The following is a 16,152-nucleotide window of genomic DNA, read 5'->3' as shown; positions in this document are numbered from 1 at the left end:
CTGCTTATTCTTCTCAGAGAATGAAGTCACTGAACTTCTGTAAGGTTCTAAAGGTCCTTCAGTCCATGGATCCCAGGATTCCCCAGGCCAGTAAAAAAAATTAATGAGGCCTTGACACAGAAGGGTCTAAATTTTTATTCTGCCAACTGGAGATGTTAAAACAAAACAAATTCCATGCACATAACATCTACCTCTGCCGTTAATTTTTAAGAACGTGTTAGCAACAATGAAAACTGGAAGTCCATACAATCAGACTAAAGATTAACACTCTAAATTAATAATTTTAGTTTTGCATTCTTATTTTCCTGATTTCACTGAAAACCTGTGAAAACAGCTTCCCTAACTGACACCAGTGGCCAGACTAGACTGATAATCGCTGTTCTAGATAAGATTATATCCATTGAGAGGTTGTTGATTCTTCTTCTGAAAATAGCTATCAAAATACTTTTGCTAGAATAAATAAAGCTATTGAGAAAGAAGAAAAAACAGCCTCCAACACCTGAAACTGCTCTGAGTCCCACAGCTATCCCTCAATATTATTACAAGCCGATCTGACACTCACAGCCAGATAAGCTCTGTTTTCCTCCTGGACATAAACAATCTCACAGACACCTACCTCGGATAAGATTATTCTGAGACATGACACAATAAGACAAAGCAATGCCACTTGAGGATTTTGTCTAAGAACAGACAAAAACAAGGGCACCTGCCACGCACAAAACACCAAACATCCCGTTCTCTTGCTAAACAGAATGGCTGTTCCTTCTTTACTCAGTGACAGAATTGCCCCAACTTCTAACAACATTCTACCTACAGCAAAGCCCGGTTCCTCAGTCTTACCCCAAATCATGCAACCAAAGTTCAAATTCTGTAATGGGTTTCTTTTCTATAACCTACCGTCGCTCATGGTGTGTGTTCTCCTTTGCCTCGAAGAACACTAAACCCAGTATGTTCAGCTCATGGTGTGTTCCTGGCGGTCTTTGAACGAAGGGCCCTGACAGTATCAAAGTATCAAATTCTTTCAGAACTCCCATAATACCAACTACCCTCAAGCAAATTAATTCCCTACCCACAGTAGAGCAATTTTATTTTAAGTCCTTTCAATCGTGTCCACATACATGTTCTGTGTATTTTCCTATTACAGGAAAAACTGTATATACTATTCTGGATTCTACTTTTATCTGCTGAACATTATATCAATTTTAATGGCTAAGTCATATCCCACCATAATTTTAAAGAATTTCTCCTTACAGGTATAAAAGAAGAGAATGTACATCTTGCTTCCACTTTCAATAACCTACCTAAGCTATTCAAGACCATCACCATCTAGCCTCAGGCCAGATGCGCCAGGTTCCTACCTATCCGATCTGTTGGCAAAGACAAACGCAGTCTGATTGCTTTATAAAGAAATGAATTATGAAAGAGTACTGGGCGTCAAGAGGCTCAGACGTTAGGCATGTTGAGTAAACAATAGTGTAACCTCTGGCTAAATATTTTCTCACTCTAGGTCTACTTCCTCTTCTGTAAAACGAAAGAGTCACGCTCGTCCCTCACTGTCTCTTGCAGTTAGCAAGTCCGTGGCCCTGTGACTTGCTCGTGGGAAAGAGCCACGGGACAGGCGATCCCATGACTTGGGTGCAAAAGGCCACAGGGGGCCTTCTGGGGCCTGCTCTGGCTGCTCGCACCGCCCAGGCTTGGGACCACTCAGCGTTTCCCAGGGCCCTGCAGTATCCTGTGCTGAGCTCCTGAACTTCTTCGGGAGAAAGCACCTGACCATCACGCAGTCTGTCCTTGATTGAGTAACGCACACAGGTCCACCGGAACATTTTATTTAAACAGTTCAAAATGCAAGGGCCTGGAACTGGTTATTCAAGTACACTCACTCAAATTTGAGAATGTGCGAATCACACCCAGGTATCCTGCAGAGATTAGGATTTCCTTTAAAGGTGTCCTAGTTGCAGGTAGCACCGAATCTACCGAGCACGGGGTTCGCCAGCCCGCTCTGCATCCACACCCCTGTGCACGAAACCGCAGACCCCCGTAAAGACGCTGCCCAGCACCGGGTGTTCCTTGTACCCGCTCGCGCCGCCACACCTGCGCCTCCATCCGCGCCCGCATCTGCACGCCCCTCTCCGCGCCTCGGCTCAAGCTCACTCACCGGCGGCGCGTGCTGCGCGACGGCACAGCTGACGGCTGCAGCCAGGAGGACTAAGGCGACGCGACTCCGGCCCAGCATCGCTCCAGCAGCCAACGCCACTCCCCGGACTCCAGCAGAGGCAGAGAAGAGCCGGCTGGGCCGGGGGCAGGCCACGCCCCCCTCCGCCGCGTGACCCGCGACCTGGGACCGCACCATTCCAGGCAGTGGGGGGAGCGATCGAAGGAGGCGGGACTGGGAGAAGAAGACGGGGCTTTTCAGTGCCATGAAAAGGGTGGCGTAGAGAAAGAGAGAGAGCCTTCCAGGACACCCGCAGAAGGAGAGTCGCGCTTGCCTTTCGCGCATAGCGTGATCCATCCCCCTCCCCCACCGCGGGCAATGGTCGGACCGAGCCGGAGCCCCGCCCAGTGGGTGGGGCCGGGAGCCTCACCCGCACCGCCTCGCTGGGGAGCCTCTGGCAGGCGGGTGCAGCCTGTCCCGCCTACCCAGGCCTCCTCGGTACCCACGAAACGGATTCAAAGAGTCTCAACACCAATGTAACATCTCATCCCTACCCATCTTTGCCCTCTGAGGAAAGGGGCCCGAAATGAGTTGAGTTATTCATCCCCACCGCGGGGTCAGGGACAAGGAGCGGCTGAGTGGCCGAGGAGTGAGAGAGAATCGAATCCACTCGGGTTCTGCAGACTGTTGGTTACCCACTTGGGCTTTCACAGCAAAGCTGCCAAATCCCAGAATCGAGGCCTCGGTGAAAAGCGCGCTTAGACTTGGGTGGGAGGCCCGGTGGGACCCGCGAGCTTTCTCTCCCAGCCCGATGCAGCCGTTCATTAAGCGGCTGTGTTTCCTCCTAACTGGCGAAGGACTCAGGTGGGCGGAGCAGAGCTCAGCTTTGGAGGAGGCGGACGCGAGTAGCTCGGCAGGGGAACTCGCTTGGCTTTCGTGCCATCCGTGGACGCAGTCGCGCGGGTAGGTGACCGGGTTGGATTTCAAAGTCCAGCAGGAAATCCTGCCCTCTGGGTTGCACTTCCTGGTTGAGCCTCCGACGTCTCAAGCAGCATTGTTTTAATGCTTTGATGAAGCTCAGCACGCTGCCGAAATCTCCGTGTATTTTTTTTCCTTTCTTTTTTTTTGCATATGAGAGAAAGGACAACAAATTGCACTTTTATCCATTTGTATTATTTCTTTAGAAAACTCAACACTCTTTTTGTTGGAGGTGGGGAAATGAGGTGGTGATGTTTTGTTTTGCTTTTTTTCCTATTTTTTTTTTTTAAAGGAGGACTAGATGAGTGTGCGCCTTAAGGAGGAAGTTTGTCTTTTGAAACATACCACATGCTTGAAGCACATTTGAGCTCCTGCATGAACAGTAAGCTAGCAGATGGTAGAAATATTCGTTATTAATTCAAAAAATACTGCGGACCTACAATGCGCCAAGCATGTCTCCTGACACTGGGGATAAGCAGTGAGCAACAACAAAAAGACAAAGTTCTTCCACCCTGAGGCTTATGTTCTAGGTGAGAAATGGGCAATAAACATAATACCTAAAGAAAGTACATGGGATGTTAGTGATAAATGCTGTGGAGAAAAAGGGAGGCCAGGGGCATCAAGTGTGGAGATCAGAAGTGGTAGAGTCACAATTTTAAATAACAGGGACAGATAGACATGATTAAGGAGGTGAAGTTTGAGCAGACATTTGAGCGAGGCCAGGAAGGCAGTTTTGTGTGTGGCCAAGAAAGAGTATTCTAGGCAGAGACAGCAGCTGTTAAAAGGCTTAAAAGGGAGAATGTTCCTGGCATGTTCAGTTACAGCAGACGTGTGTGGGTCTGTCACAGAAAGAACAAGGGGAAAAGAAGAAAGAAGTATTAATAAATAAAGTATTTAGTTAAGGAGAGCAGGGCAAATTCTGTAAGGCATTCAGAGCCATTTCACTCCGGAAAAAAATGTGTAATGTTGAATGCACGTGTTAAATGTTGAATCTATGGAATTACCTTGGAGCTTGAAATAAGTGTGCCAAGAATAGGATTCCCATTTTTTAGTTGTTACTACTAAATCAAATATCTACTTGATTGGAAGATCATCCGTCTTCAGTACTCTTGAGAGCGATTTAAACATGTCACCAAGCATATTTTTTTCCCTACTAGAGGATGTTAATTGGTGATTAGGTAGTCTAGCAAAATAAGATTCTTTATGGAAAAAATTTGTCAACTGACATACTATTCTTAGGCACCACTTTCGTAGAACTATGCATCTAACTTTCAAAGGTCTATTATATATTATTGATACTCTTTTCAGATAAAATGTAAGTCTACTTCCCTAAAATTAAACCATTTCATGTATCTCTTTTTTTTCTTACACATATATCCTTTTTTTTTTTTTGCCTACACCATTCTTTAACACTAGAAATATACAGATGTCAAGGCAAGGTGTGTGTAGGGGACTTTGCAGTGTTTTTTGGCATACTGATCTGTTCATAGAAAATGGTATTTAAATGTACAAATGCAAGATTATGTCCATGGAAAGGGTGGTTCATACTGCACAAAAGCATCAAGTTTAAGACTTGGATAACCTGTTTAGTGTGCAAGAGTAGGGATACGTAATCAGATTGTTTATGGAATAGCTGAAGTTCTTGGCAAGCTGTGGACTTCCTAATCTCCTACCTAACATTCCTAGGTTCCTGAGGTGGAGGCTTGATTTAAAAGAGTTGCAACCTAGCCACCCCACCCTAAATGAAACCTATCGTGTATAACATCACATTACCTGGAACAGGTTTGACTTGATTTAGTAAAACCGAATATACAAAAATGTGTACTAAAAGGTCAAGAGATGGAGAAATAATGTTTCAGTTTGAGAAATAAACTTTTTTTAACTTTAAATATTGACATTTTTATGAATAAGGAAGCTTTTTATTTTACAGGTCTTTGTGGGAAGAAACAGCAATCACAAAAGCAATTAAGAGACCTCCGATAATGGGTAAGAAACAGCACCTCAACAACTGAATTGAGCTAACTGAAATTTTGCTCATTATGCTTTGTCAAGAAATTTAATTATCTCTTTACAGGGTTTATGCCAGTTACATACAAGGATCCTGCATATTTCAGGGACCCTAAAGTTTATAACATCAGATATCGGGAATAAATTCTATCACATTACCACCAGTAAACTTACTTTATATTAAGTGGTTGTATGACGCCAATACTGACTCAAACCAACCTTTGGATAGAAAAGTGTTTCAGGAGTGAGGTAAAGAATGACACTTCCCCTTCATACCAATCAATGTTCATTAAGCAGATCGCTTATTTAAAATGTTAACACTCATCACATTTTACATACGTTGAATGAAAGTGGTTCTGTGTGATTGTCATTTATATCTGGTCCACAAATAGCTCATACAATGTAATACACCATTCAACTGAGTGGAGTTAAAACTGCTCAGAATGATTTTCTAACTAGCAAATGTAAGTATGCCTGGTCAGAGATCTTCCGTTTGTAGGAATGTTACATCGGGATGCATAGTGATGCTGTCACAGGAGCACAAAATATTCCTAGACAAGTCTATCCTCAAACCAGTAGTGTCTTTTACATAAAAAGATGATTTACACCTAATAGACATTGAATGTGATAGACATGTATGTATGTATGTATCAGTTCTGAGTTCCACTGGCCTATCGCAAACACACTGGATTACCAGGCTTGTACTGTACTCAAAATTAAGGATTTGCTAAATTTCGTGGAAAGGACTCTAAACTAGGGGAGATATTACCGTTTGTGTTGCGTTATAATTGCGTAATAAGGCTGCCAGATTTAGCAAGTACAAATGTAGGACAAATTTAAATTTTAGATCATGTTTTGCACATGTACTGCGTGATAGCCAGCATTTTATCTGGCAACTCTAGCCATAATGTACTTATAAAAAATTATCACTTAAGGATAATTTTAATGACTCAGATAAATTTCATATAAATTTCTTTCCACATTGTAAAAATAATACTATTCTAACTTTTCTAATACTTTTATTTTTTAATAGAGATGGGTCTCACTGTGTTGCCCAGGCTGGTCTCTAACTCCTGGCCTCAATCAATCCTGCCTTGTCTTCCCTAAGTGCCGGGATTACAGCTGTGAGCCACTGTGCCTAGCCTCACTTTTCCAATTCGAAAGAATGTGTCTGTGTAAGCCTTTCCCTCAACAACTTAATGAAAGGTGAAAAAAGGTTTGGAAATAAAGGCATCTGATATTTGAAAAAGTCCTTTGTAAAATAAATGCACTAAGATTTAGCTATGGATTACTGCAAACAGGTGGACATAGTAGAAACAAATGAACTTACCTGTATTACTGCAAGTAGCTCAACCTAGTAAAATCAGTGGAAGGTCGGGCGCGGTGGCTCACGCTTGTAATCCCAGCACTTTGGGAGGCCGAGGCGGGCGGATCACGAGGTCAGGAGATCGAGACCAGGGTGAAACCCCGTCTCTACTAAAAATACAAAAAATTAGCCGGGCATGGTGGCGGGCGCCTGTAGTCCTAGCTACTCGGAGAGGCTGAGTCAGGACAATGGTGTGAACCCGGGAGGCGGAGCTTGCAGTGAGCCGAGATTGCGCCACTGCCCCCCAGCCGGGGCGACAGAGCGAGACCCCGTCTCAAAAAAAAAAAAAAAAAAAAAACAATGGAAATGTTTTTTACCCATCAGCCAAATTAAAAACATCTCCTTTTAAGGTTAAAAGGATCAAAATGTAGGAGACCGTGAATATTCACCAAAACCTTCATCTTTTCAATCTCTTCATCTATTTCTGGGCTGCTCATTTTGGATGCTTTTTTTTAAATTGGTTACTACTATCAGTATCTGTTTTAGATGGTTTGTCTTGTGTGTCTAACAGCCGTGATCACTCTTTTTTTTTTTTTTTTTGCCGAAGTATTCCTCTGTCGCCCAGGCTGGAGTGCAGTGGCACGACCTCGGCTCACTGCAAGCTCCGCCTTTGGGTGCACACCATTCTGCCTCAGCCTCCTGAGCGGCTGGGACTACAGGCACCCACCACCACGCCCGGCTAATTTTTTGTATTTTAGTAGAGACAGGGTTTCACCATGTTAGCTAGGATGGTCTCGATATCCTGACCTCCTCATCTGCCCACTTCGACCTCCCAAAGTGCTGGGATTATAGGCATGCGCCACCGCGCCCGGCCAATTTTTTTGTATTAGAGATGGGGTTTCACTGTGTTAGCCAGGATGGTCTCTATCTCCTGACCTCGTGATCCGCCCGCCATGATCTCTTGAATTGCCATCTGCCATCTAAGTCTAAGGCTTTATGCTTAACCATTTGTGGTGTACTAGCTGGACTAGCTTCAGGAATGTCAGTGTTTTCCACCGTTAAGGTCAGATTGTCTACTACATCGAGATGGTGGTTGTTGTTAGAGCTACCTTTAGAAACATGTCTATTTTTTTAAAGACATAACACATTAATGAAGAAATTCCCAATCTGGAAAAAAGGTCCTTAATGCTTGACAAAGAAAAATGTTCTCCTGGGGGTTTTTGGATGCTCTTCTCTCGTGCTGCCTGAATCTGGGCTCGTCTCCTTTTTTCAATTTCTTGTTTTGATCTGTTTACATCCTTTACTAGTTTATCTACTGCTTGTTCACTGTCTTCCACTTTTTTGCGTATACTCTTTAATTCCTCTTGTAATGAAGCATACATTTCATTTATCTTATGTACCTCCTTTAAAGATACATCTTCTTCAAAAAAAATTAGAGCTGTGTGTTTGTACTGCTCGGCTAAAACCAGTGGACATACAGGAACCTGATACAGTTTTATAATCTAGTTGTTCATACATGCCCAGATTGGCAACCACTAAAGGTACCCTGTGAAAAAGTCCTTTTTGAGGTTTATATAAGGCATGTTCCAGTCGATGAGTAGAGCGGCTTTCTGTTATTATACTTGGTGTTCATAGCAGAAAAACAAGGTCTTGGTTTGAAAGATGCTCCTGCAAGTTTTTGTGAAGCAGCCTTTCTCTAAACGTCATGATCTGATCTAAATGATGACAGAATTTGTACCAACCTACCACATTCTTTGTGAATTTGATAATACTTTCTTCAGTGCTTGCTCATTTACTTCACCTGAAGAATTATAAAAGCTAAAAAACTGATAGCATGGAATATATTTCTGAATGTCAATTGTATAAACAACTTCAACATCATCCATTTGGGAATCAGTAATGCTATTTTTTTTTCTTTTGAGATGGAGTCTAGCTCTGTCACCCAGGCTGGAGTGCAGTGGCCCGATCTTGGCTCACTGCAACCTCTGCCTCCTAGATTCAAGCAATTCTCCTGCTTCAGCCTCCCAAGTAGCTGGGATTACAGGTGCCCACCACCACGCCCAGCTAATTTTTTGTATTTTTAGTAGAGACGAGGTTTCACCATGTTGGCCAGGCTGGTCTCGAACTCCTGACCTCAGGTGATCCACCTGCCTCAGCCTCCCAAAGTGCTGGGGTTACAGGCGTGAGCCACCATGCTCGGCCTTGTCTTCTCTCTTCTAATATGAAAGAGGAAGCTAGGAATCTGCACTGCTGCTGGCATGCATGCTATAAACCTGAAGGGAGCCGCCTAAGATGAAACTGATACTGTGGACTGCACAGTGGAAAGATGGAAAGAAACTGGGTCATTGATGACATTGTCAAGATGCTAGAACAACCAACCACAGATCCTGTCCAACAACTGGACTCTTCATTTACATCAGCCACTACTCTGTTATTGAATCTTGGACAAGTTGGTTTGCTTACAAGTTAAATTACTGTATCTGAGAGCATCCTAACTGATACACACATAAAAATAGACATTTCTCCTTTGTTAAGAGAAGGATGTACAACAAATCTATGAACCTTAAGTTTTAGTACCTTCGCTTGCTCATGCCCCTTCCCAGCCTTTTACCAAATTTTATACTTGTAATTTTGTATTCTTTTCCTTAAGGAGGACCACTCAAATTGCATAAGATTCAGGTGTCACAAAAACCTGGATCTAGCATCAGATGTTTTCGGAAGAAAACGTCCACCTTTCTCTGCATTCTCCTCCATTCATGTCTCCCTAGGGAAGGAGAGATGTATCTAATTGGTAAATAGTTGAAAAGGTCACAGAACGTGTGTGGCCTGGCCACTCTTCTGGGGCTCTCATTCAGATCTGCCTACCCACAGTAGTAGATCTGCCTGCCCACAGTGGGAATCCCACTGCAGCAAGCCTTGGATGACAAGAGTGGACGTGAAAGTAGTTGCTTCCTTTGACCACGTCTTCCCAAAGTGGCACATCACCGACAAACTTTAAAATCATGACGTTATAACGTAATGGCTGTGAAGATTTGGAAGAAAGCACTGTAAAATGAGAGCTCTGGGAGATGTAGAGAGAAGGTAGTCAAGGAATGGCGCCTATAAGCACCTGCTGCCACCCGGGTGCACATCCGGTCCCTCCACCTCCATCCTCACCCTGCCCTTAGCTCACTTCCCTCCTATTAGAAATTGGCTGTGCCCCTCAAAAGTCATTTGCATTTGTCTAATGACTGAGTACACAAGCTTACTCCAAAGTAGAAGGTGTTGGAATTCCATTTTGGCCTCAGGTCAAAATTGTTTTCTCTGTTTCAGCTTAATGAACAAGAAAGCAGAATCTAATCTGTGTATATTTCTAATGCCTGTGTATATTTCTCAACTGTTTCCAAGCTCAGAAAGGTGAGGAGTGTGACAGTCACCCTGAAATGACAGCAGAAGCCAACAATAACAATTATAGTAATACTGTGTATATAGAAAGTACTAAATGACCATTAAATGAAGAGCAGGTTACTAGGTGCTATGGAAGATACACATGCAGTGAAATACAAATTCCAGATCTCATGGAGTTTGCAACTGAAAAAGAATATAACACTAATATATATATATAAGGGGACTTCAAAAAGTTCATGGAAGATGAAGTTAAAGGATAAAAAGTATAAACTTTATTTCTTTTTATTTTTTTTTGTGTGTGTGAGACAGAGTCTCGGCTCTGTTGCCCACGCTGGAGTGCAGTGGCGCAATCTCGGCTCACTGCAAGCTCCACCTCCCGGGTTCACGCCACTCTCCTGCCTCAGCCTCCCAAGTCATAAGCACCATCAAGGTCAAGATACTTTTGTCAGCGATGATACCAGACATTTAGTCCATCCTTAAAAAAATGAGGGTCCTGGGAATTTAACCATGTCAATGCAGTCTTTATTAAGTGAAGAAAAATGGGTGTCCTTTACAGATTTTTTAAGATTAGGAAAGAAAAAGAAGTCAGATTTCCTGTGGAAGCTCTTGCAAAATTGCCCTTGTTTGATGAGAGGAATGGGCAGGAGCATTGTCATGGTGAAGAAGGACTCTCTGGTGAATCTCCTGGGTGTTTTTCTGCTAAGGCTTTGGCTTTGTCAAAATACTCTAATAAAAAGGAGATATTGTCATTTTTTGGCCCTCCAGAAAAATCAACAAGTGAAATGCCTTGAGCATCACAAAGAACCGTTGCCATGATCTTTGCTCTTGACTGCTTTGTTTGTTTTTGGAGACAGAGTCTTTTTCTGTCACCCAGCCTGGAGTGCAGTGGCGCAACCTCAGCTCACTGCACCTGCACCCTTCACCTCCCAGGTTCAAACAATTCTCCTGCCGCAGCCTCCCAAGTAGCTGGGATTACAGATATGCACCACCACTCCTAATTTTGTACTTTTATATTTTTATTTTATTGTTATTTTTTGGAGATGGAGTCTTGCTCTGTCACCCAGGCTGGAGCGCAGTGGTGCCATCTCAGCTCACTGCAACCTCTGCCTCCCAGGCTCAAGTGATTCTCATGCCTCAGCCTCTGGAGCCCCTGGGATTACAGGTGTGTGCCGCCACGCCCGGCTAATTTTTGTATTTTTAGTAGAGACAGGCTCTCACCATGTTGACCAGGAGGGTCTCAAACTCCTGACCTCAAATGATCCACCTGCCTCGGCCTCCCAAAGTGCTGAGATTACAGGTATGAGCCACTGCGCCTGGCTTCATTTTTGTATTTTTAGTAGAGATGAGGCTTCACCATGTTGGCCAGACTGGTCTCAAACTCCTGGCCTGAAGTGATCCACCTGCCTTGGCCTCCCAAAGTGCTGGGATTACAGGTGTAAGCCACCGCACCTGGCCTGGTCTGCTTTTGCTTTGAATGGACCATTTGCAATTCTTGAAAGCCATTGCTTTGATCGTGCCTTGTATTCAGGATCCTACTGGTAAAGCCGTCCTGTTACAGTTATTCAAATAAATGCTTCAGCATCCTGATCTCACTTGTTTAAAATGTTCATTTAAAAGGTCTACTCTTGACTGCAGCTGATCTGGGTGCAATGGTTTTGGCATCCATTGAGTGGAAGGTTTGCTCAGCTATAATTTTTCACTTGTAATTGTGTAAGCTGAACAAGTTGAGATGTCTATGCTGTTGGCTGTTATTTGTGCTGTTGTTAGTCCTCTTCAATTAGGGCATGAAGACAATGAATTTTTTTCTCACAAATTGATGTAATGATCTGGCACTGTGGGTTTCATCTTCAACGTTGTCTCATCCCTTTTTAAATTGAGTTGTTTGTAAACTGCTGATTTCTTTGGGGCATTGTCCCCATAAGCTTTTTGTAAAGCATTAGTGCTTTCACTGTTCTTCTACCCAAGCTTTACCATAAACTTGATATTCTTGCTTCAGTTTTACAGAATTTGTGTTGCTCAGATAAGGACTTCTTTCTAACTGACAATCTATCTTTCCTGTTACCTCCAGCTAGATCCTTTGAGACATATTACAGTAAGATAGTTTGAGTTTATTTTGGTGCAAACAAATTTTGAAATCATACATAGTTATTTTTATAGCATGCATTTTCCATGGACTTTTTGAAGTCCCCTTATATATATAGACTTATAAAGGCAGCTTTAACTGAACCATATTTTACACATGTTCTATTTGGTTGAAGATACGAAATTACCATTTTTGTAGATAAAATGTATTTGAATATTAACACTTTCATATAGCCAACCTAATTGTTACCAACACCCGAAACATTCATAATTACTTGACTTAGAAACTCCAACATTCCAGAACATTCAGAATTACTTCGCTTGGAAACTTCAACATTCCAGAGCATTCACAATTACTTGACTTAGAAATTTCAATATTCCAGAACATTCACAATTACTTGACTTGCCATCACACTGTAGTTATGTGTAGACCTCTGGGGTCCCCTGCTTCTCCTCACTCCTTGAAGGTTTTGACACCTGACTCACTATCACTCTTTTAAACGTGACTCTTGGCAACATTCTTGGTGACTTCAACATCTACAAAGACAATCTTTCCAATATTCTGGTTTCCTGACTTCTGAAATAAATATCTGTTCTTTATAAATTACCCAATCTCAGGTACTCTGTTATAGCAGCACAAATGGACTAAGACAGTGATTCCCAAATTTATGTCACTAGCTCAGACCTGTCCCCTGAACTTAGATTCTTATATGTAGTTGCTTCTCAGCCTCATCTACTTTGGATACCTAATAGGCATCTTAATATGTCATGTCTAAAAAGGAACTTATGTTCTCTCTGTCCCAATATACACTGTCCCTTTCCCAAATCTTCCCCATCTCAGTAAATGGCATTCCCATCTTTCTAGTTTGCTTAGGCCAAAGAATCTTACAGTCAATTTGATTTTTCTCTTTCTTACCACATACTCAATGCACCAGCAAATCCTATTAGCTTTACCTGCAGAATATACGATACCCAGAATCTGACCGCTTCTCACTACTTTCCACTTCTGCTTTCTTCCAGGTTACTCTCATCTGGATTATTGTAGTCACCTTGTCACTGGTATCTCTGCTTTCTCCTATCCCCCATCTAATCTCCAAAAAATCAGAGCATGTCACTCCTGACACCAAATCCCCCCAATGACTCCGCCCTCCCCGCCCCACTCAGAATTAAAGTCAATGATCTTTTTTTTTTTTGAGATGGATTCTTGCTCTGTCGCCCAGGCTGGAGCGCAGTAGTGCAATCTCAGCTCACTGCAACCTCCGCCTCCCAGATTCAAGCGATTCTTCTGCCTTAGCCTCCTGAGTAGCTGGGATTACAGGTACGTACCATGCCTGGCTAATTTTTATATTGTTAATAGAGTTGGGGTTTCACCATGTTGGCCAAGCTGGTCTCAAACTCCTGACCTCAGGTGATCCACCCACCTTGGCCTCACAAAGTACTGGGATTACAGGCGTGAGCCGCCATGCCCAGCCCAAAGTCAATAATCTCACCACAGACCACAAGGCTACTTTGATCCAACCAGCCCATCTTATATACTACCACTTTCCTGTTTCTCACAGTGCTCCAATCACATTGGCCTTCTTTCTGGACTTCAAACATGCCAAATATACTCTCCTTGAGGGACATAGCACTTACTGCTGCCTTTGTTTGGAATGTTCTTTCCCAGATACCCATGTGGTACACCCAAATGCTTGCATGGCAACTTATTAGTGAGGCCTTCCTATAACATTATATACAAGATAGATATAAGGTAGGACTCAGAACATACTCCCTATCCTCCTTACTCTACTTCACTTGACTCCAAACACTATCACCACCTGACATAGTACATATTTTACTTTTTATTTGTTTAGCATCTGTCTCCCTTTAACTAGAATGCAAGCTCCATGAGGACAGAGATTTTTGTTTTGTTTACTGCCATATTGTCATCAGCTAGAGCAATGTCTGGCATGTAGTAGTACTCAATGAATATTAATTGAATAAATGAGCTACCTAAAAAAAACTGCATTGATATCATAACCCAAGTCGTGTCTGAAATAATGTAATAAATTACCAGAATGCAAATGAATTATTTTCCAGATGTCTTTAAGTTGGGTGTTGGAAAGTCAATATGCATTTTTCCTACAAATATAAAGTAAGTGCTGTTATCCCCATCTTATGGATAAGAAATCTGAGACTTAGCTTATGCAACTATGCCTGTTTTCTGATTCTGAGGCATGTACCTCACCACTTATACCAAATTTCCAGGTCAGATAATAAAACCTTACGTAAGCCATAAAATTCAGATATAAAGTAGTCTATAAAAAGGAAGGGCTAGAATGGAAGATACGTATCTTACACACAAACAGCTGTATCTAGAGTATAGACTTCTTAGCTTTCTAGATGTTTCACCCAATTATATCTGTTCTTTGATAGTGATACAGTGATAGAGGCAGGAGGCAGATAAATTCTAGGCAGATGGGAAGATCCATGGTGAAGTGCCACCCTAAAGCTGAAAAGCTTGAAACCACTGCCTAAAGTGAGAACTTATATTCCTGTTTTCCTGCTTGAATGTTATCTTTTCCTAAACTACCCATAGCCTGCCCCACCCCATCCTGTGCCTATAAAGACCCCAGACTCAGCCCAGCAGAGGGGAGAAACAGCTGGACATCAGAGAGAAGCAGCTGGACTTCAGAGGGACAGCTTGATGACATGACTTTGGAGAAGAATGCAGCCAGAGATGGGTGGACTCCAGGGAAAGATTACCTACCGCCCCATCCTCTTTTCAGTTCCCCTTCCTGCTGAGAGCCACTTTCATTGGCAATAAAATTCACTGCATTTGCCATCCTTCGATTTGTTTGTATGACCTTATTTCTCCTGGACGCTGGACAAGAGCTCAGGAACCATCAGTGCAGATACAAAAGGCTGTCACACTGGCCCTTTGCCCTCGCCGGAGGAGGGCAGCCACCTCATGCAAAAGAGCAGAGGGCCCACTGAGCTTTTAACACTCAAGCTGTCCACGGGTGGCAGAGCTGAAAGAGCACTGTGACACACCCTCCGGGACTTTGGGAGTTGCAAGCACCCTGCCGGGACGTTGCTGTGGGGTCTGTATGGAGTTTGCTCCTGCTGGTGCCCAAAAGTGCTTGCTCTAGCTCCTGTACCTACTCACCTGTGTGTTTCCTCCTGTGGGGTGGAACACAGTGGGTCCAAGTGAGTGGAGTTTGATCCCGCTGGTGCCAAAGTGGCTGGCCGGTTCCAGTGCTTGTGCACTCCAGGTCCTGCCTTGTTTGCTGGTGCGCTGCCTCCCGTGAGGAGTTGAGAATGGCAGGCAGAGTAAATGAGGCACCCCTGTTGCGAGTCCTGCAAAGCGGTCAGGGAAATATTCTCCTCCGGGAGGATTTTCTGTTTTCATCAACCTATCTGCTTTCTTCCTCTCCTCTCCTCTGCAGCTTAGGTTCCATGGGCCACCATTTTAACCACTTACTTGCCAATATATTAAACTGTCTCCCTTTTTGTCCTTTCATTGCCCATTCTGTAAAACCCCAACCCTTGGTGAATACAACTGTCTATATCCTCTATATACGTACACCTGGACTATTGACTTCTACTCAGCAGATTTGGTGTCATTGTAAACTTATGGCAGACAATCTACTGGGCCCTCAATACTATGCAGCAAATCTGTGATTCTCAGGCATGTTATCTCTCTTAGCTCTTTGAAATCTTCTCGAAACTTTGTCTATTATTTCTTCTGTTGCTCTTAGACTACCATGTCTTCTTCTTCATGGAGAAAATGTAAATTTCAGAAGGGAATTGCCTCAATTTTCTGCCATCAAGTCTACGTATGGTCTACATCTATCTCTATACTTTTCTACTTCTGCTACAATGGAGAGGTTGCCCTTTCTGTTTTAGCTCAATCTCTTCTTCCTTTTATGGAATACCATGCCATAAATTATGACTTCTCTCTCTTGCATCTTCAGCCTCCTCTTTTCTATTGGCTTCTTGATATTAACATTTACATATACTCAAGTCTCTCCTATGTTAAGAAAAAGTCTTCCTTGGATCCTGTTACTAACCTCACTCTCCCTCATTCATAGCCAAAGTTCTCAAAAGAAAACTACACTGGAAATTCCCAAATACTGATCCATGGACTATAAGACCATCGGGAGATATTTTTAGGTGTCTGTGGCAAAATAAGAAAGAAATAAGCTAATGTTGCCTGTGTTTACCCATATAGCAAGTTACAGATATGAGTCAGATT

General features: G+C 43.0%; 1 protein-coding gene and 1 pseudogene across 2 annotated transcripts in view; both read right to left on the bottom strand.

Moving 5' to 3' along the window:
• Positions 1–2,980, bottom strand: part of ASAH1 (N-acylsphingosine amidohydrolase 1) — a 28,402-nt gene extending 25,422 nt beyond the window's left edge. Inside the window, exon 1 of one of the 2 annotated variants that reach the window (XM_032162351.2) lies at positions 2,855–2,980. In XM_032162351.2, the coding sequence (XP_032018242.1) occupies positions 2,855–2,980 (126 nt within the window). Of the gene's footprint in view, positions 1–2,158; positions 2,426–2,854 lie in introns of those variants that run through there. The other variant, XM_032162350.2, reaches the window with a different exon arrangement.
• A 3,886-nt stretch (positions 2,981–6,866) lies between these two features.
• On the bottom strand, positions 6,867–8,331 carry LOC116473766 (BRCA1-A complex subunit Abraxas 1-like; annotated as a pseudogene).
• Between the last annotated feature and the right edge of the window lie 7,821 nt (positions 8,332–16,152).

This window comes from Hylobates moloch, unplaced genomic scaffold, assembly GCF_009828535.3.
Source record: "Hylobates moloch isolate HMO894 unplaced genomic scaffold, HMol_V3 SCAFFOLD_8, whole genome shotgun sequence".
Taxonomy (NCBI): domain Eukaryota; kingdom Metazoa; phylum Chordata; class Mammalia; order Primates; family Hylobatidae; genus Hylobates; species Hylobates moloch.
The sequence above is the reverse complement of the archived record's forward strand: the minus strand, read 5'-3'. Positions and strand labels throughout refer to the sequence as shown.